This window comes from Delphinapterus leucas, chromosome 15 (genome assembly GCF_059928025.1).
Source record: "Delphinapterus leucas isolate spDelLeu-1000000601 "Yukka" chromosome 15, BTC_Dleu_Yukka2, whole genome shotgun sequence".
Classification (NCBI taxonomy): Eukaryota; Metazoa; Chordata; class Mammalia; order Artiodactyla; family Monodontidae; genus Delphinapterus; species Delphinapterus leucas.
In genome coordinates this window covers 83,000,267-83,022,228 of record NC_143143.1, presented here as the reverse complement: position 1 = coordinate 83,022,228, position 21,962 = coordinate 83,000,267, and the positions used below count along the sequence as shown (strand labels likewise).

Below are 21,962 nucleotides of genomic sequence, written 5' to 3'. Positions count from 1 at the left end.
ACCAAAAGCCTTGACATCTTCAAGGAGCCTGAGGATCCGCGGGACCTTGTTATAAAATGCAGTTTCAGAAAGTCCAGTGTGGGCCTGAGAACCCACATTTCTAGCAAACTCCCTGCTGAGGTTGCCAGGCCACGGACCGCAGTTGAGCACCGAGGATCTAGATGAGGTGTTTAGAATCACCTGGGGAAACTTTAAAAAAAAACTCTGATGCCTCACCCTCAGAGATTCTGAATAAGTTGTTCTGGGGTGGAACGAGGGAATTAATATTTTTTAAAAGCTCTCCGAGTGATTCTAAAATGCAGGCAAGGTTCAGAAACTCTCGTCTAAATAATGATGATAATAGTAATAGCTCCTTTAAGCACTGGATACTCCATCTCCTGTAATTTCTTTACCGAATGGATCATCTCATAGCATCTCTCAACTCTCAAAGCCCTCTCAAAGCTCTCTCAGTGCTTATCATATTCTGTCTCATAAGAGTGTGGGTGTATTTGCCTTGTCTAGCTTCCTAGATTTTAAACTTTGTGTCTTAAGCCCATGTATATAGCACCAAGCACAGTCTTACATATTTTGGTGTTTAATATTTGTCGAATTATATTTTCCATGCCCAAGGAATCTTCCAGAAGCCTCTGTTATGTACAATACTGGTTATTCAGCATGCTTAAAAAAAATCTTTCTGTTGTTTAGGGGTATGTAATCGACAAGCTGGTTTTGCATATACCATCAGTGGAACAATGGTAGCAGCATGTGTACCCAAATATAACAGTAACACTCCTTGACTCTTTCTAAAGAGTGTTATTTCAAACCCACACTTGTTCTCACAACGACACTATAGGTTAGGTATTATCACTATTATCCCCATTTTACAGTTGATGAAATGAAGTCCAGGTTGTAACTTCTCCCAGCTACAAAGGCAGTGAGTAGAAGTGCAATTGGGATGCAAGCAGTCTGCCCCTCAAAATATGACTTTAGAGATGGCAGTCTGTGGCTTCACCTCACTTTTTCCCTCAGAAACAAAAAGGAGGATCAAAACAATCTGTATCCATGGGTATGATTATTAAGCCAAAAGTCTAGGTGAAAATTTTTAAAAATAAGTAAAATTAAATTTTGGTCATGGCTATTATTCACATTAGTATACCCTTCTGCAGTTTTTTACACAAGGGAGTATTTATGAATGACTACACAGTTTATATTCCATTTCTAGGTAAATAGAAACTGAATGTTTGTAATTTTAGTATCAGTTCCTTTTCATTTGAAGTGATCTTTAATTCTGTTATTTTAATTAAAAAGTCCTAATATGTTGTCTTAAGGTTTTGTAAATAGCTTGGTTGCAACGAAGCACACATTAAGTGTAGCTTTACAAGGAATTGGGGGCATCCAAAGATGATAATACAAAATGGGCTCCTGTCTAGAAGTGCTCAGTCTCACACAGAAATCCTCATGGTTTCCCCAACCTCTTGTTGTGTCCCAGACTCTTCCACCCCATTCCTGAAAACAAGGACTTGAATATATATATATATTTTTTTAATAGATGTTTTTTGGAGTATAATTGCTTTACAATACTGTGTTAGTTTCTGTTGTACAACAAAGTGAATCAGCCATATGCATACACATGTCCCCATATCCCCTCCCTCTTGGGACGAATATATTTTAAATAAATGTCCATCTAAAACAGTGGAAGGATTTGAGAGAACATAGAGCTTCTGCCAGCAGAGGGAGACCTTGGCTTGTTTTTACAAGATTTTCTTGGGACACATAACCTTTAAATGATGAACAGAAGTCCAAACAAATGTAATGTTTCTCAGTAGTTAACTACAAAAACATCCTGTTGAAAATACTGTTTAGTATACATGTATTTGTGGCTTAGCTTTGACAGCATCTATTCTTTTCAGCACCACAGAACAGGTATCTACATCAAACAGTTCAACTGAGACATTCATTAAGGGAAGTTAAAGATAGAAATCCTGGAGTGTTTTTTGCCTATTTTGTAGAAAGTGCAATATGGGTTTCTTTTTTCATGAAATCATGACTTCTGAAATCAATTAGCATCATCAATGATGACGGTTAAATTTCCCAGAAACCTGGAGATATTACGAGAGCTTTTATTTTACGAGGGTGATTATGAGCCCTTAAGGAAAAAACCAAGATTCTCTGAACATCTTTTCGTTGCACCAGTTTTTATTCACTTTAATTATAAACAGACTCCAATCCAAATGTTCTTTCTTGATTAAAATTATGGAAATATTAAAAATAAATACAGATGGTAGAGACTGGAGCCTACCCGGGCTCTTTGGTGGGGCTAATGGCGGACTCTGGGAGGGCTCACGCCAAGGAGTACTTCCCAGAACTGCTGCTGCCAGTGTCCTTGTCCTCACGGTGAGACACAGCCACGCCCCTCCTCTGCAGGAGACCCTCCAACACTAGCAGATGCTAAAGAGATTCAGGGACTTCCCTGGTGGCGCAGTGGTTAAGAATCCGCCTGCCAATGCAGGGGACACAGGTTCGAGCCCTGGTCCAGGAAGATCCCACGTGCCACAGAGCAACTAAGCCCGCGAGCCACAACTACTGAGGCCGCGCGCCTAGAGCCCATGCTCCTCAACAAGAGAAGCCACCGCAGTGAGAAGCCCGAGCACCGAAACAAAGGGTAGCCCCCGATTGTTGCAACTAGAGAAAGCCCGCGCGCAGCAATGAAGACCCAATGTAGCCGAAAGAAAGAAAGAGATTCAGAGGAAGGGAGAGATCTATATAGGTTAAAACTCATTATGAGAGACTTCTTAGAAAGCTCATTCAAGAAATGGCTCAAAATGTGACATAGGGCTTCCCTGGTGGCGCAGTGGTTGAGAGTCCGCCTGCCGATGCAGGGGGCACGGGTTCGTGCCCTGGTCCGGGAGGATCCCACATGCTCTGTGAGCCATGGCCGCTGAGCCTGCGCTTCCTGAGCCTGTGCTCCGCAATGGGAGAGGCCACAGCAGTGAGAGGCCCACGTACCGCAAAAAAAAAAAAAAAAAAAAAAAAATGTGACATAGCATAGAGCTGCTCCAAGTGTAGCTAATGGAGTCAGTGTAGTCCTCAAATTGTTAGCTGTCCATGATAAATTCAGAAAATAAGATTAAGAATTTAGAAACTTTTATAGTTGACTATTTTATGTGTTGAATCTAATAAGTGAGCTATAAAAAAATAAACAAATAAATAATAAATACACATGATAGAGGGGATGTCTGTTGTCAGTTGCCATTTTAAACAGCTGCCTATTTTACAGTAATACTCTTTAGAAACAAATCTTAAGAATGAGAATTCTAGCTGGTTCCCAAATAGCTACTAACATTAACTTTTCAGCTGCATCTGATAAAGACAGGGAGCAAAGCCAAACTCAGTGCATTTTGCTCTCCTCCCATTTTCATTTCCCAAATAAATGAAAATTATTTTAAGTAAATTTCCAAATATAAACTTGAAATGAATTTAATTATCCAAACTGAATGTATCTGCAAGCCTTCTTCAAATTTATTTTCAAATTTTAATGACTATTATAGGTTTTTTTATTCCTTCCCATTTTGACAGTATATCCTAATCCAGACATTTTGTGGCTTAACCATATATTTCTAAGTTAGTATTTTTCTCCTTTACAAAACTTGTCAAAATTCAATGATTATTAGCTGTTAAGGGAGGGAGTATGGCATAAATTCAAAGAAAAACTTGAGATTTATAAAATGTTTTTAGAATTTTCAATAGTCTCACAAGTAAGTCAAATTAACAGTTACCAAAGTGTTCTCAGAATGAAATACCTGGTTCTGATGTGACTAGAGAATATAACATAACAAGCTTGACATCACAGGCTTGATATCAGGGAGCCTTGATTTGACACGTCGCCAACAATAGAAATTGTAGACCCTTCCTGAGTGGTGTGCCTGCCCGGCCAAACGTGAAGCACTTTACAATGTACCAGTATCGCGATTACAGCATGAACTCTGGAGTCAGAGTCTCTGGGATTAGGTCCCAGCTCCACTGCTTGATAGTTATGTGACCTTGGGAAAGTTACTTAACCTCTCTACATGTTTGTTTCTTCATCTGTAAAATGGGGATGATAAGAAAGGCACCTAGCTCATAGGGTTTCTGTGAAAATGAAATTAATGTTCATAAAGCACCTAGAAAAATACCTGGCACATAATAAGTGCTATACAAGTATTTTCTTTCATTATTATATTTGACCTTATTTACCTCTTGATCAGGGCTGGCTTCATGGCTGTGCTACCTGTGCAGTCACACTGGGCACCAGGCTGAGAAGGGCCCCATGCTCGGTTTAATTCTCGGCTGCTGTCATCTTGAAATTCTTAATAACTCTTGAACAAGGGACCCTACGCTTACCTTTTGCACTGGGCCCCAAATATTCGGCACCCGGCCCTGCTCTTGAGGTAGATAGTGTTACTGTCCCCATTCCGCTACATCTGGCTGTGTGGCTTTGGACAAGCAACATCCTCAGTGTTCTCACCTGTAAACTATAAGTGTAACTACTGACCTGACAAGGCTCTTCTCAGGAGAATTAAATAAGATAACGTGTAAGCAGTGATTGGCATATACAAGTTCTCAGAAATATCTATTATTATTATTAATATTTATCTCAATAAAAAACTAACCCAACATTTCTTTACTTCTCCTATAAATACATAATCTTGCTTACAATTACAATAAACTTTCCAGTGCAGTTAAAACTTTATTGAAAGTACAGAATAAAATCATAAAACTCATTTCTGGAAAAATTAAGATAAGTTTATGAGAGGAAAAGATCACATCTTTACTGTTATAGAAAGGCCTTATTAAAACTTGAGGTTTCTGTTAATCTTAAAACAAGTTCTTTGTTCTCTAAACCTAGACTAGAGAAGAATTCAGGTGACTTGAATTTGGGTGAGAACTGATACAACCCTGGGGAAATTTTTCAAATAAGTATATTATGGAAAAAAAAAGTATGCTCAAAATCAAAACAAAGCACTGAAGACTACATCAATCCAAATATTTATTCATAATAAACATTACTAATTTCACAGTAAATGAATGAGGTATGACCCTTATACTATGAAGACAAAGGAAAATATAACTAAGAAGAAACTGCTGGACACTATCATTCATTTGCAACCTCTCAAAGTTAGGTTATTATTATTTTTGTTACTAATAAGATACTCCATGCCTCAACATTACTTGTATTGTAGAAAGTAAATAAAATATTTCTGCAGACTTTGATGACATGTGTAAACATTTTTTTCAAACAAAATTTAAAAGTCAAAATAACATACATTCTTTTATGATTTACTTTAGAACATAGGATAGAAATTAGTCTCTACAGAGAAGGATAAAATAAAGCCTTCTGAAGAAAATTAGAGTGCAGCATTTTTTTGACAAAAAATACAATTGACGGAAATTATTTTATTAAGACCATATGTTCTTTCCACAACAGCATCCACTGCTGAAAACAAAACTAACGAAAAGCCTCTTGCAATCACAAGATATATTCTGATATATTTTTTATATCCATCCTCCAAATTTTAATTTGTTGGGTAAGTACACTCTGGAAAGATAATCTGATGATAGGAAGGTCAAAGCTTGAATTTCTGCCTTCATTTTAGAGTCTGCCATTATTTCCATCTGTCAATAAAAGTAAAATATAATCATACCAGAGTCCTTTGCTACAGTTCTGTCAACTCAAACTGGTAAATCTAGATTTGTTTTATCCTCCAAAGCCATCGGCAATAACCTTTAGGTCAGCCGGAATATTCTGGAGCTGCTACAGCTAAAAATATTAGTATGGATTCCTTCAATAATTAGGAATGGTCTGGGATCTTTATAATTTCCTTCTCTCCTTTTTTCCCCCATGAACTATGATACAGCCATAGACAATGGGTATATAACTATGATGAGGATAAACTAGATCAGCTCCACCCAGCTGATCTTATCTATTAGCATTCACAATTCAATGTTTCTACAACCATTTACTGCTGAACAACACACACGTTAGTTGTTGGTTATATAAAAATTCAAGAAGGGGCTTCCCTGGTGGCACAGTGGTTGGGAGTCCGCCTGCCGATGCAGGGGACACGGGTTCGTGCCCCGGTCCGGGAGGATCCCACATGCCGTGGAGCCACTGGGCCCGTGAGCCATGGCCGCTGGGCCTGCGCGTCCGGAGCCTGTGCTCCACAACGGGAGAGGCCATAGCAGTGAGAGGCCCACATACCGCAAAAAAAAAAAAATTCAAGAAGGATAGTTCCAAAATATTATGTAAATAGCCACTGCTAAAGTAAAAGGCAATAAAACGTACATTTGAATTTTAAAAAGAAACATACTTCTTTTCTCCAAAATGGTTGGCAAGTAATATAAGGTCTCTTCAGGATACTGTCAAGTTTCATTTGGTCCTGTTTAGTCAGTGGAATTAAAGTACCTTTAGGTATATTTAATCTGGAAAAAAATAGATGAAAGAAATCAGTAAAAACAAAGTGCTCCTGTAACTTTAAGGTCACATATATTTCATTTTTATTTATCATACTATTTCAAGAGACTCAGAAATAACAGATGCGAAAATTAGTACAGATCCACTTTTAAATACAGAATTTGGGGGATCTGGCATGTCTTAGACCAGCAAATGTTCAAGATCATAGCAGAAGTCTGTTTTAAGTTGTTGTTTTCTTTCATGCCACACTCACAGGACGATGACAGGAAGACAGACATTGGTTATAAAACAAATGCCGAGAACACTAACATCATGTGTATCAACACCAAGGCAGCCCCCAGAGCACCACAGTTTTGAAGCAGTGAGCGCCAGTATGTGTGGCCAGCAGCAAGATCCACTGTGGGATTTTAGGTTCCACTGAATACTTAATTCTCTGTAATTCATTGAGAATTTTCTGGGCCGAAGAAGTTAGTCTATCAATTTTCACTTATGCATTCATGCATGCACACAGACATACACACATCTATTTAGTTTTACACTTTTAAAAAGTAGATTGTAATTTTATCTTGGTATATGTTTTAAAAACAGAACATGAGAGGTCCAGGATTTATGTTGTGAACTGCTTTTTGAAGTCACAAATCCTGGATTTCTCAGGAGAGCTCCAGTTTCAAACAGTCTTCTTCAATGTCCCCATAATTATGACCATTTGCCAGCGGCAGCTCCTGAATAGGATGACAATCTGATTGAAAGGGAGGCCGAGAGGGTTTCCCTTGAAGCCATGTTTGCGTTGCTATCATACTTTTTTCTTTGATTGTACATTTATTTAGAGTGGCTTTTGAGGGCACTGATGGAATTTATGAGATGCAGCTAGAGTTTCTTCAAGTTTTCCACCTCAATAATCAGATCCTCTGTCCTAAAGTTGTGTTAGAAATGATATTCCTACAAACAGACGACCCCCAAGGGATTCTGACCATGACATACACACTAAATTGACAAAACTTTGATTCACTAGAGCGAAAACATTCAAAAATCGAAAACTGAATGTTTTCTCTGGTGCCCTCATTTTGTTAGAAGCAGTGATTACCCAAAACCTGTTCCTATTCCATATTTATAAAATAAGCACCTGTTACCACGGTTTGCTCACTGCTTAAAGAAATCCAATAAATGTTTAATTTCATTCTCACTGGCTAATTAAAACGATAAAATATTTTAAAATATCACAATAGCAGAGATGAATAAAGTGATAACGTCTCATGCTGAAGGACAGATGGGCTCTTACTCTCCAGGGAAAACAAAATAATTAACCTATCCAGAGGGCAGTCAAAGCCTTAAAAATGTGCATACCCTTTGACCCAGCAATTCTGGGAATTCGGCCTATGGGACTAATTAAGGATACGGGGCAAAGATTTAGTTACAAGATGGTCCATCAAAGCACTATCCTTTGGAACAGAGACGTGGAAACCACCCAAACTTTCAGCTGGAAGGGGCTGACTGAATAAACACACTCAGAGTTGGAACTCAGCAGAAGACTTTCAAATGAGGTCTTAGGAATGTATTTATTGATAAGGAAAAGTGATCACATTGTGTTATGTGAGAAAAGCAGACTACAAAATAGAGTATGACTCCATTCTTTTGGAAGAAGTTATGGCAAGGCACAGCAGATAATCAACAGGGGTAAAGCTGCTCATCTGTAGGTGACTTTTATCTTGTTATTTAATGATATTTTTTCTATAATGAACATATAGATATTAAAAATGACAAAATTTAGATTTCCCAACTTTAATCGTAAAATGAGATTTTTAAATGAAGTTAAAATTTTAAATCTATGATAAAGTTAATTCATATGGCAAATGGTGTTGTCAATGATTACCATTTAACTAGATTCAATGTCTTCATACTTTCTAAGTATAAAAAAAATTACTAAACACTTTAACCATAAAGGTAAAACAAAAAATGTCTTCTAGCTAGCTAAAGGTTCAATTAACCAAATATATTTAAGTATTTTAGTAGCTGAAACAGAAACATGGATAAATGTAATTCATAATTATATAATCCCGAGTCATTGGGAACACGATAAGTAAAAACCGTTAAGTGCTTTCCCTGGTAGTGACTTTTTAGGCTGAGTGTTACATATTACAATGAATCATCATTTAAAATATCCTACTTCTGCTAACCGCCTAACCTTTTGATATCAGAAGGGAGGAGACCAAGCCATCTAATAGCTGGAACTGTGAGATTATGGGCTTCAAAAGACATAGCCTAAAATAGAGAGCAGAAGTATATTAGCTAACGTATGCTGAGAGCTAGCATACTTGTTTTTGCAGCCAATTTTTTAACTTATTAGGAAGGACCAGTACTGAAGACTTCACACCCCCAGAGACCACAGAAGTTAAGAAAATCACCAGGGGCTTAGCTAAACTCGACTTTCAGTGGAGGTTTTAAAACTGCTCTGTAGTATTTCTGTATTGGTTTTCTATAAAGTAAAACTACAGATGACCCCTCTGACCTGCATTTACTGTTGTTCGTTGATTCCATACCTTAACACCTTGCTCCACCATCCTTTTCACCTGCTATAAACATATACGTCAGGACACTCAAGGTGTACACCAATGGTTCCCAAACATCACCATGTGTCAGAATCACTTGGAGTGCCCACCCTTGGAAATCCAGACTCAGGAGGTCTGGATGGGGATTGAGATTTGCATTTCTAACAAGCTCCCAGGTGATGCTGATGTCCAGGACCACATTTTTGACAACCATTGATGTGTGGTAGTTGCAGTCTCCAGTGGTGAAGTTTGGTGATCTTCTCATTTCTCCTTATGGTTGGAATTGGAAAAGTCAGAATTCAAGGCTCTATATAATTTTCAGGGTATAACTGGTGATCAGTGTTGCTATGCTGAGGGCCCACAGTTACTTCAGCAGGCCAGGAAAGTGGAGGATAATTAATGCCTCTTGCCCACAGGTAATCCCACTCTGTCATCTGCAGTCACACTGGTCATGTTGGAAGCTGGAATCACAGGTCTGAAATAGACTGGCCCTAGACTAGGACAGTAGCTTCACTGGTACATTTTGGGGGCCCTTAGCTTACTAGGGGCTGATAAGTAAATGCAGAAATCACTTCAGTGAATATAAAATATCTCAATAGTGAAAAAGGAAAAATATTTTTCTATACTTACCATAGATCCATACTTATAGATACACATTATTTCTATGCCTGTTAAAAGGAAGTTAACTTTAAAATTAGTCTTCTTGCATATTATAGGCTAGATAATTATACCTAACATCTGCAGTTTTTATTTTTGTGGACATTACAAATGGAAGATTTATGGTTCAGCTTAACACGGTAAAAACAGCGATAACCTGCCCCAAATGATTACAGTCATTCATTTTAATCTAATAATCATATTCTTTTAATTTTTTTTTTTCGGCCACGCTGCACAGCATGTGGGATCTTAGTTCCCCAATCAGGGATTGAACCTGTGCCCACTGAAGTGGAAGTGCAGAGCCTTAACCACTGGATGGTCAGGGAAGTCCCAGAATATTTTATGAAAGTGTTCTATGAGCAGAAAAAGACAACTACAGATATGATTTATTATGACTATTGTTTCAAATAGTCCAACAATAAATTACCATGTGGATCAGCATCTACAAGAGTGAAAATAGGAACGTGAAATGTATCCCACAGCTTCTTGACTAAAAGTCTTGTGTTCAGATCAGGTACTCCCTTTCCCTAAAAGCAAGTATTGAAATCATTTAGTAGAATGAAACTGATAAAACTATATTCTTATTTTGTTAATAACTTAAAAGTTAGATCCCCTCACCTTAAATTTCAGGTGATGGAAGACTGGTTTTGACTGTGAAAAAATGTACACTATATACAACAGGGTGAAAAAGCCCACCTAACTTCATACCTTTGACAATTATCCCAGTCCTAGAAAATAATCCTAAGGAAATATTTCAGCAGAAACAGAGATAAGAAAAATCTGACATACACAAAGATGTCCACTGCAGGGTTATTTAACAGGACAGAAACTATGATAAATAGCCAAACTATCTCACAACAGGGACATGGAGAGGCAGCAGAGCACGGTGGTGATACGCACCAGCTTTGGGGCCAGACAGCCTGGGCTGGCATCTGGCTCTGCCACTTCTCAGCAGCATGAACCTGAAAGAGTCACGAAGACTCTCTGAAGTTGGGGCTTCTTAACACCTTAGAAAATTACTATAGGAATTCAATTATTTAACGATTATAAAGCATTTAAAAGAGTACCTGGCTTACATTCAGAATTTAATAAACCTAAGCAGTGGAAGAGTATTATGAAGTCATTAAAACAATAATTATGTGGAAAAGTAATTTAAAGAGCTTTACAACAGTGTTAGGAGAAAAAAGCAGAAAACCAAATGAAACATGGAGCAGAGAAGGAAGCAAGCAGAGAGAAGAATGGGCTTTCCACGCGACCGCTCTGAGTTTGAACTCCCTCTCCGCCAATCATTAGCGGGTAAAGTTGGGTTGGTTTTCTTAGTGTCTTTAGGCCGTGGTTTTATTTATAAAATTGGGATAAATATGCCTGCCACACAGTTACGGGACTAGAGCGACGTGGAGCTGAACTGCCTAAAACCCAGTCCTAGTTTTGACCAGCCTTAAGATTGTGGTAAAATACCTTCCTGGGTCCCATTGTCCTATTGTTAAAATGGGGATGATAATAATACCTACCTCACAAGGTTGGAGAGACTTTACACGTTGATATGTGAAAAACAGCCCTAAAATGGGAACCCTTATTGTATCCAGTGCCCGGCAGAGCTCCTGGCACACCATGAGCACTTAGTGAATGCTAGTGTAGTTTAATTCTTTCCTTTGGGAACGACTACACCTGTACGTGGTAGAGGAGACCACAGAGGAGTGCCAAAGGCTCCTTCCTAGCCTGGCCCTCGGTTCTCAGCTCCCCTCTGTAGAGACCACGACTACAGGTCAGCTGCTTGTGGGTGTTTCACCATAGCAATGACAGCAATTATCAGTGGACACCATGATAGCACCAACGCGTAGGTAGGCAAGGACTAGGAGGCAGCCTACAAGAGGAAAGACAAGGTAGAAAAAGAAATGTGACAGAGAGCCGAGCTTTACTTGTGTCTCCGATGCGCCAGTACCAGCCGTGATTCAAACGCCAACAGCTGAACAGAGGCCGGGGCCCGGGCAGCTTTCTCTGTCGGTAGTGGCTTGGCTTCCTATCAGCCCAGCATGCACTCTCACCAGGGAGGTGTGAAAGCGGAGGAGGACTGGACCAAAGCGTGAGCCACAGGACACCCCCGCTGAGAGATCACTCCAGGGGTTCAGGTAGCGCCTTTATTACTTATGAGCTCTCAGCCTGCATTTTCCATCTCAACCGTTCTCCCCTCACTTCAAACTGGGCAGAGGCCACTAGGATTTCCTGCTATCATCTCAAATTCACATTTCTAAAACTACATGCAACATCTTTCTGCCGCGAAGAGCTGAGCCTTCCCGCCAGTTGTCCTGTAGTATCGACGGTGACATCACGGTGAAGTTCCACACACCAGAGTCATTTTGACTCCTTCCCCTCATCCCGTGGTCACCACGTCCTTTTGGATTTGCCTTGGAAATGCCCTTTGCTTAAGCCCTTTCTCCTTAATCATTCCCCTGGCATCCTTCCACCCAGGCAACCACCTGAGAGCCTCTGGACAGGCTCCCCAGATCCAGCTATGATGTTCTTCGTCTAACTGATGACGCTGCCGCACTAGCCCTGTCATTTCCGTTCCCACCATCCACTTTTGTAAGCACCTGATACTTACACTATATCAGGATGCCTCCTGGGGGGCGTTATTTGATTTCAGTCAGATTTGAGGATGGTTAAATAAACACCTTGGAAATGCTTGTTCTATAATCCCAAAGGATGCGTCATATTGATAACAGAATGCTGTCCAAGCTTATGGATGATGTTATAAACCCCTCTTACCAATCACCAATGTAGTGTGTTAGTTTTGGAATTGTGGTAAAGGTAGATAATATACCGTAACCATGATGCACGGAGACATTTTGGTGCAAAAACTGTCATCTAGGAGCCGCTGAAATGTCGCATCTTTTTCTACAATTAATAGAAATTTTGCATCTGTAATTAAATCTGTGAAGTTAAGGCTGATAAATTTAAGGCACGCGTATTTCAATTTAACCACTAACTAAATAATGGTTATATTTGAAGGTAAACAGATATCTATTCACACACGGTATTTAGATATCTGTCTCTCCTACTAGATGGTGAGCTCCTAAAAGGATCTTTAAAAAGGGACCATGGTGTGCTCATCTTGACCACTACAGGGTTTGGCTTGTTGGTTACACATTATGAAGGCTTGATTTATCAAAGTCATGGATGAATGAACATTCTAGACGTTTAAATAGTTTTCCCAAAGGATACTCTGAATTCCTTGAATATTAGATGGCACAGCAACAGCCTAAGTTAACAAAACAAGACAGTTTTTATTTTAAATAAATAGCAAGTTTAACGACATTTAAAAATTTATCACAAAAATCCTAAATTTTCATTAAAAAAATACACCTGTTTTCAGAGGTCTATGCCTCAGTAAAAAAACAGTAGGACACAGATTTACTTTTCAGTGAGAAAACTGACATATGACCTAAACTACTTCCCAGAAGGTGAGAATTTCTTGGAAATTTTATAGATATGTGGCTTAAAAAGCAGAAACTGATGAAGGAAAGACTTCCTTATGCAGGATCTCATAGGTGTCATTCTCCTCCTTCCAAAATGGTGAGCTGGCCCTTTCCAAACTTCTGTGCTAGTTCAGTACTGGGGGCTTTCTACGTACCAAGCCTAACAAATAGTTTAGTAACAAACATTAATTTCAGAACCAGATAATTTTATGAAGATTACATAAATAACCATGCTAAAATGGTCAGGTCACACTCTACCTGAAAACAACAGTGCATTTTTAAAAGGAATGTGTATGTTTGTTTCTTTCAATATGACATTTGGCAAGTGGCATGTTTTGAAACTATGTAATGTACAACCCTGTACAGCATATACATATTCATCGATTTTATTTTAAAATCTTAAGCTCCAAACTACATAACAAGGCAGTAAATAAAATGCATTTCAAAAACAAACGATCTGAAATGGAGTTAAAACACGTGAAAACATTAATGATGCTTACTGTTGCACATGCACAATTCACCTTGGTGCCATCTTCCTCGATATACCTTAAATTGCCAGCAATTAAACCTTTTGATGTAGATAACTGAAAAAATAATAGACATATCTGAAACCTCTCTCTTGAGTTTACTTTATGCCTCTAAGTCCCTTCTCATGTTCACCTCTTAATTATATGTATTTTGGCTCAGACTGGAATTTAAGAAATAAAGGAGAAAATATGTAAGAGCATTTAGAAATGAAAAATATTTGATAATTCATCTGTCTTGGTTCATTTATCCAAGGGAATACAATGAGAATAGATTATTTAAATTCATAGTGAGAAAAACATAGTATCAAAAATATGGAAAGAAGGCACAGATTACATTTATTCTTCTATTACAATTTTTATATGTTTTGTCTTAAAATATTTTGTATTAAATGCTACTTACTATATGCAGACTTCTCCTCGGCACTTTTAACATACAGGAAATATCATTGATAATATTGTCCACAACAGTCTGGTTACCAAAGAGTTGGCTGTCGGTGTAATATATGTCTCTATGAAAATTTTAAAAATATATATTTTAATTAACCATATTCTCTTTGAATATAAGTATTGGAGTATTAATTGAAGAAAGCTTTAACTGGGTGAAGGCAACATATGAGCAAAGTAGTTTACGACCCATAGCCTAGTTTTATGTAACTTTTCAAAACATATAATGAAAGTTAATGCCACTAAATCTCACACTGCATTTTAAAGAGTAATTTATTAGAACAGTGTACTAACCGTTTGGTTGCGTAAGTGTTGCTCTGTACTAATTTATAAATCATGGACAATATTTTAAGAATTAGCGCTGGAAAATAAGATGCAATAAACAAGTTACTCATCATTTTTCTTACAAATTCAAAACATACTGCTATCAAGGATTTTAACTGTCCTCAGTTACTTTCCACAATATTACAAAAATTATCTTCCCAAAGTAGAAGTGTTAAGTACAGAATAATAATTGCCTGAAGAATCAGATAAAATTAATTGCTCTATGTACAGCAAAATTGAGAGAATACTTTTCCACTGAATCATGCATCTTGAAAATTTCTTTTGAAATAATACTTCCATGGTTATTAACAATGCAAAATTCTATAAATTTATTTCAAGTACAGGGTGGCCTATTAAAGAACAAGTAAAACTATTTAGCTAGGAAAAACTATAACCCAGAAGGTAACCAAAATTATTTATTTTACTACAGAAAGCTAAGAAAGATTAATTTACCAAAAGTTTTAACTGATTTTGGTGAATCACTTTTGATTTTTCTTGTGGTACAATGAGATACCATGTGAAGACCCACAGAATCTTCAAACCTGTCATTTTGTTTAAAGCAAGGGAATAGAATAAAGAAGAATTAACTTTTGAACACCAAACAATATACACTTAATGTCCTCTTCTGAACATCATTTAAATCCCCATTTCTTCTCAACGTAAGCACTGATATATTATATTATGATAACCTCGTTTATAAGCTTAGATAATTGCAGGTGGTAATTAGGTAATTAGCTTTGCAACACACAGAGGCACTAAAAGCAAGTGTGTAAAATACGTGAATTAAATACCTTTAATTATGATGTGTGTGTGTGTGTGTGTGTGTGTGTGTGTGTGTGTGTTTCTTTCCCAGGAAGATATTTAGGGTAGGTGAACTATTACCAAATATTTCACAATTTTATTAGCATTTTGCTCATTTTCTTGATTGGTTTATTTAATAATTTTACTCAATTTAATAATAAGTTTTGAAATGTTTTGTTTAATTTACCCCCAAAGTTACAGTAAATGAAATAACAATTTATACTAGGCTGTTAAATTGAACTGCCAAGCCTGTCCTAAAGGTGGCAGAAGGCACCAGGCAAATAGGCCAGGTGACAGTTGCTTCAAGATCCATCTTGCAAAATATGATTCAAAACTTTAGTTACATTAATTACACTGATCATAAAAGAATACTTAGTGCCTAGAGAGCCTTAAAATTACTTTAATTCTGTTTCTGTAACTCTTATTGAAGACTATTCTTGTAGTATTTTTCATTATTAAGTGGTAAGTGTCTACAGGTTGACGATCTGAAAGAAACAAACTATGTAACTAGGTTCCAGGACTTTGATAAAGCTGTTTGCTGATTTTACCCTCTTGGACACAGGACTTAGCAGGGGGAGATTTGCTAGGGGAAAGAGCCATCAAAATATGCTCTATGTTCAGGATACATTTATTTTGGTCTCAGTATCAGGACTGGTTGTAGCTCTTCTGAGCAAGTGGTTTGCTTTTGCAGTATAGATGAGAATTCCACTGGTGTTATTTCCCCCTTTTGAGTGCTAGAAAGCTTAGATCCAAGTCTGGAGCCTATTTTTAGCAGGACTGTGAGACTTTATCATATGCATTTTGAATTCTAACCCCTTTTGGTGCTCCACTTTTTGTTCCTAGCATTGTTTTCCCTTTGCCTTATCTTTCACACCTACTTCTAGTTTATAAAACCTGCCTGTATGGTATGTATTTTGTAAACTTCCTTAGATCTTTTTGGCAAGGTAAAGGCAATAAAAAGAATTAAATCCAACTAGAACTCGAACTCAAACTCAAATAATGACATAGATACCGCATTTAAAAGTAAAAAATGCAAAATGCCCACTTTATATTTTCCCAGCTTGATCTGTTGTCTATTGTGAATGCAGGTGCTTCATTTCTTGCCAAGCTTGTGATTATGTCTTGGATAACATTTTCTATAGCTGCAAGAACCTCAGAACTGAAACAATAAATACACCATGATTCAGTCTTAATTCTAAATTAGGCCTTTACAGTATGTAACATTTCCCCAGATCAATATTAAAGTAATTTTTAGTTTCATTGGTTGTTTTTTAAGACTAGGTGATACATGTCAATAATATTCTCTCCCACTAAATTTTTTAACAGTAATGCATTAAAACAACAACTGTATTTATAGTGGTGAATTACAGAGAAATTTCATTTGCTTGTAATTTTACTTCTCAATTACCAATTGAAGTAATATCTCCCTTTTAAATTAATGACTAGACAATATAATTTATAAATATATTTTTATCTACTCTTCGTATCAACCTACTTTAAATACAAAATCATTGACTTGAAATACTACTGATAAATCTTTTAATTAAAATTGATGTAATACTTGCTTTAATTTCCCCAAAACGCAAAGCGAAAATATTTCAGAAGAAAAACTTCATGCTGTAGCACGTTACCTTAATTGATCTCATGCCATAAATCAGCCCTTTTGAATTTTAGTGACACAAAAAGAAAAAAGTTTAATCACTACCATAAAGGGACTTGGCAACTACTACACCACAGAAAATCATTAAGACTTAGCCCAGTTTTCTGTCAGCTGACTTTTAATTTCACAAGCCATCAGCTTCAAAAAATGTTATTCTGTTATAAACACCGTAAGAATATTGCCTAGGAAGGGAACTCATATTAAATCTAGAAAATGCACAAAATGTAGTGTTCTAATTTCCACAGAAACATCAGAGTTTTCATGGAAAATGCATGTATCAGAAAATAAATTTTAAAACATTCCATATTTTCTAATAACAGGATGCAAAACCTGATTCAAATATCTCATTTTTCCAGCCTGGAAAAAAAAAGTTACGATAACATTATGACCAACTTTAAAACAACCAGATTTACATCTGAAATGTAAAAAGGGACTTCCATCCCTTTCTTTCCTTTACTCTCAATTCTCCCTTAAACTAAATCCTATTGTAAAAAAATTTTTGTGGGTTTTTCCGGCTTTTTGGTTTTTTGGTAGTTGGTTTGGGCTTAAAAGTAAAAGGCAGTAATTTGTTTAAGTGAAAAAGTTTGCTGATAAATGGGAAAAGCAGATCAAGGAAGCAGAACAACAGAGCATTTCAAGTAAAAGTGGTGAATAATGTAAACATAATTTCGGTAGTTAACGCTAAGCTGGGCAGCTGGAGAATCCCGTAACTGATGTTATCAGCACCGCACTCTGAGCTAACCTCTAACTGCTTTAATCGATTTAAAGAAGTGAACATTCTCTTCACTTCGAAGTCAAAAACCCCATTGTCTCACTAGAAACCATTTAAAATGTGTTGACTTCCTTGCTCCTTTTGATAAAACACACTAATTGAGAACTCACGAGATTGATTTTCCCCTCTTCCAAAAAAAAAAGCCTGAAAACTTCTAAAGTTAAATTTTTACACTTTTTCTTTTTAAACAAACACAAGGCCAAACTGTGCCCTAAACTCCCCCAAACTGTTAGGATTTCAAGAAACTCGTGAACCCAGCTGTGGGGAGGCTCCTGGACCATTCTAGAGGGGGAACACTCTAGAAGACATGGGAGGAGGGTGGTCTGTCACCAGGCTTTCCGAGTTCAAAATAAGTTAACAGCAGAGAAAGGGGTTTTTCGCTAAACAAGGGCCTTTCTCGGGGTTCAGGGTTGGCGGGCCCAACAGGCTTCACCCTGTGGCCGCCACAGTGGGAGACGGGATGGGGGCCCAGCATTTCCCCACAGAACACCTCAAGCCCGGCTGTGCCGAGGAAGCTTTTTGCTAAGTCCCGGTGTCTGCGCCCCAGACGGCGCCCTCATACCTAGTGGCCAGGTGCGTCCCCCCGCCAGCGGGCTCCCTGCCGCCTTTCCTCAGGGCGGCCAGCAGGGAAGCCCTGTGCTGGTCCAAAACCTGGAAGAAAGAGGCCTCAGGACCTCTGGGTGCAAAGGCCATGAGGACCGCCCGGCAGTGAAAGCGTCCAAGAGCAGGAACTTGACTTGGCCGGATAGCGCCCTTCCCCGCACCCACAGAGCACTTCCGGGAAAGGATAGAGCTCCTTTCCCGCACTTTCCGGAGAGGGCTGACCGCGCATGTGCACACCTCACCCCCTTCCCCAGACAGAGCTGGACCAACGCATGCGCATAGCACCTCCATTGAGTGAGGCATGCGTGCTCGGGGCTCTCTCAGGCGCAATCCTACCTGGGAGGGAAAGAGAGGGACCGTTGACTGGGTGCCGTCTGGCAGGTATGGGAACCAGCCTAAGGGGCCAGAAGGGTATGCTTGGAATGTGGGACCTAGATTTGGGACCTTGAAATTTTTTTTTTTTTTTCGCGGTACGCGGGCCTCTCACCGCTGCGGCCTCTCCCGTTGCGGAACACAGGCTCCGGACGCGCAGGCTCAGCGGCCATGGCTCACGGGCCCAGCCGCTCCGCGGCATGTGCGATCTTCCCGGACCGGGGCACGAACCCGCGTCTCCTGCATCGGCAGGCGTACTCTCAACCACTGCGCCACCAGGGAAGCCCGTTGAAATGGTTTTACGTCTTTTTTTTTTTTTTTTTTTGGCTATTTATAGAAAGTAGTACCAGCGATTTTTCACTGAAACAAATAGTTATGGCTATCCAACTGTGTGTCAGATACAGCTCTAGGCACTGGGTTCGTCTCAGGATCTAGGCAAACAAAATTCCTGCCCTTGCCAACATTTATGAAGTAGTTGAGGGCTTAAAAGCCCATTTCACTCAGCCTCTCTCTTTTAATTCTCATAACCACGCCAAGAGTTTCCTAATATGATCATGGGGATTTTGCAGGAGAGGACAAAGTGAGGTCCACAAGCTCAGGCAGGCCTGGGTTAACATCCCAGCTCTATCACTTTGTTGGCTTGCCAGATTTAGCAAATTATAATACAGGACCCTCAGTTACAATTGAATTTCAGATAAACAGTGAATACTTTTTTTAAGGATAACCAGGTTCCATGCAATCTTTGGGACATACTTTTACTAAAAAATTATTTCATTGTTCATCCGAAATTCGAATTTAACTAGTCGTCCAGTATTTTAACCTAGCAACCCTGCCCTTGCAGGTTTGGTGATTTGAGCCTTTACCCCTGCTCTCTTCTAGAGCAGAAGATAGGAATTCTGAAGCCCTGGGGAAGGAGTCCTGCCTCTGGGGGACAATTTCTTTGAGAGAGAGGACAGCGGGGAGAGGCCCTGGAGCAAGGTGGCTCTGAAGCCTGTGGAGGCAGGTCCTTCATGGATGGGGTCCTGGGGGCTTTGCCCCAGAAGAGCCACTTGACATCAGGCCCTCTCCAGAGAGCTGTTTTGTTCTCTCAGTTCCTGGTGATTTGATAGTGTTGAAACAAAACCTGCTTTCCCATCATAAATAACAAACTCTCTCTGTTCATAATGATGAGTGTCTGTGCTGAGCCCGGTGCTGAGGGCCTTCGTTATTATCAACACAAATACTTCCTCACCGCCTACCCTGCACTAGGCAGTTGTAGTTATTGAGGTCACGTCTGTGAGCAAGGTGGACAGAGTCCTTGCCTTTAGGGGACTCACAGTCTAGGGGAAGGGGGGAAGTGAGGAGAAATAGGTGAACACTTAAATAATTAACTTGGCAGGGTGACTTAAATCAACAACCCTAAGCTGTAAAAATTATTCTCCCCACTTCACAGGTGAAGAAACTGAGGTTTGGAGAGGCTGAGCAGTTTGGGCAAGATTGCATTGTGGTTGGCGATGGAGCTGGAAGGAAAACCTTGACTCCCCAGTGGAGCTCTTACCGCTAGATTATGAGGCACCACTGAGGGTCTGCCCGGGAATGCATCATAATTTTGCGGGGGTTTCTTTGGTGGTGGAATTACCCCTTGGGCCTCAGCTTTTTCATCTTTCAGATGAAGGCATTGCAGCAGGTGGGTTCTCCGTGAGAAACAAACAAATAAAAGGCCTTTGAAGGGAGGAGCTGAGTCAATGACACCATTGAGGCTTGTCTGCTGGGAGGCACCTCTCTCCTGGGACAGAAACCATCTGACCACTGATCTCTGTCTCTCAGGAGGGCAGACCCTTCTGTATCACGTAGCGCTACACTCAGCCAGGAGCCAGCGGCCTCACTAGACCTGACATGAAATGCAAGGTCCTGAGCTGGGCGGGGGCCCAGGGAGGGGTTCAAAACAGTGAAGGGAACAAACCCATAATAAAGCTGGCTTTCCTGTGGGGAGAAACCGCAAGGTGCAGACTTGAAAGGGCCTCGCTGGGGTTCCCACTGCGCAGACCAAAGGGGGAGGCCTTAGCCCTCCTCCCAGGCAGCTGCAGCCTTGCCCTCAGGTCTCCACCTCCACTCAGGTAACTCTCGCATGCACGCCGAGCACCTCCTTCACATCAAAGTGAAGCCTAGCCCCGGGCTGAGAGGAAACCAGAAAAACAGATTCCACCCCTAGCAACAGATTGCAGAGGAAACTTGCAGATACCACTTTGCAGGGCAGTCCCAGTACCAAGTTCTTTCTTCCTACTGGCCGGCTGTGCTCACACAGGGACAGGGGGTGGGGGGACTCCCCAGATTGTGTTCAAACTGCATTCCGTTGGGAAAATCAAAAGCTTTTCCCCAAACCTTACTAGTGGGTCTTTCCTCCAAGCTCAGCCTGTCACCTAGAAACTTGTTTGAGGTCCAGAGCCTCCATGAGGGTTGGAAAGAGCATCGTTGAAATTAGGTGCAATTATCGTTTCCATGTCTAAGGCATCAAAAAAGGGAAAGGAGGTGGGGAAGGATGGGGCGGCCCTTCCAGCAAACCAGACGGGAGAGGATGCTGTGCTTGTTAGATTTTTTTTTAAGTGTTTTTGTTTTTTTTTTTAAGCAAATGTGAATGAATTTTAACTTGTTGTAGAATTCTTGAGAGGAAAAGAGTAGAGAAAATGCTATCATAATTTCTTTACTTCTTCGGGCTTTATCAGGTGTTTTGTACATGTTTTTTTAACTTTTAAAAAATTATAAGAATGACACATACTTCCATAAAATATTTACGTAATTCAGAAGGTATGAAGTAAAAATGAAAGAAACCCTCGCCCATCTGCAGCCACGCGCTACCCCACCTCCACTTGTCCTGCTTGGGACTCTGTGATCTTTCTGAGCCTGGAATTAGTCCTTCTTGCCCTGAGGGCCTTTGCACTTGCTCTTCCCTTAACAGCTTGGAATGCTTTGTCCTTTTTTCTCTCCCACCTCTCCGCCCTCCCTCCCTAAATCCAACCTGGCTAATTCTCCTGTGTCCTTCAGATCTGGTCTGGACCTCTCCCTGCACTGCCCCTAAGTCTTGACCCCTGTTTTCCCCTTGTCTCGACATGCCCTCCTTTCTCTTCCCAGGAGAGCAGGGGCTGTGCTCAGGCAGTGGCCCCAGTTCCCCTGTGCCTGGCACACGGAAGGTACTCACTCAGTTGTGTTTGTTGAATGAATGAATGACTCCCTGTGGGATTATCTCTCTGTAATCTCTTTGTAGTATTTCATCCCAGTCATCTTTCTGCAGATGCCTGAAGAAGCATAATTTTTTTTATATGAATAGACCCTACTCTGCATTCTTCTGGTATTGCTGCCACTGGTCATAATAG

General features: G+C 39.7%; 1 protein-coding gene across 1 annotated transcript; it reads right to left on the bottom strand.

The window, feature by feature from the left end:
* Window positions 1–5,219: 5,219 nt before the first annotated feature.
* On the bottom strand, window positions 5,220–19,326 carry SPO11 (SPO11 initiator of meiotic double strand breaks). The gene is made up of 13 exons (XM_022597710.3): window positions 18,200–19,326; window positions 16,251–16,364; window positions 14,858–14,946; window positions 14,375–14,441; window positions 14,037–14,145; window positions 13,610–13,693; window positions 12,856–12,892; window positions 12,455–12,564; window positions 10,061–10,160; window positions 9,607–9,644; window positions 8,613–8,689; window positions 6,327–6,438; window positions 5,220–5,631 (listed from the first exon to the last, which is right to left on the bottom strand). Exons 1-13 carry the CDS (start codon window positions 18,541–18,543, stop codon window positions 5,512–5,514), a joined length of 1,401 nt encoding a protein of 466 aa, XP_022453418.2. The 5' UTR covers window positions 18,544–19,326; the 3' UTR covers window positions 5,220–5,511.
* Window positions 19,327–21,962: the final 2,636 nt, after the last annotated feature.

What these genes read in the sequence shown, in the direction of transcription:
- SPO11 (XM_022597710.3), bottom strand. Translation starts at nt 18,543, where the DNA reads ATGCCTCACTCAATGGAGGTGCTATGCGCATGCGTTGGTCCAGCTCTG. An exon ending in TCAAGCTGGGAAAATATAAA is followed by an intron (nt 14,947 to 16,250) that starts GTGGGCATTTTG and finishes ACAAAATGACAG; the next exon opens with GTTTGAAGATTCTGTGGGTC. An exon ending in TAATATTCAAGGAATTCAGA is followed by an intron (nt 12,565 to 12,855) that starts GTATCCTTTGGG and finishes TTAACTTCACAG; the next exon opens with ATTTAATTACAGATGCAAAA.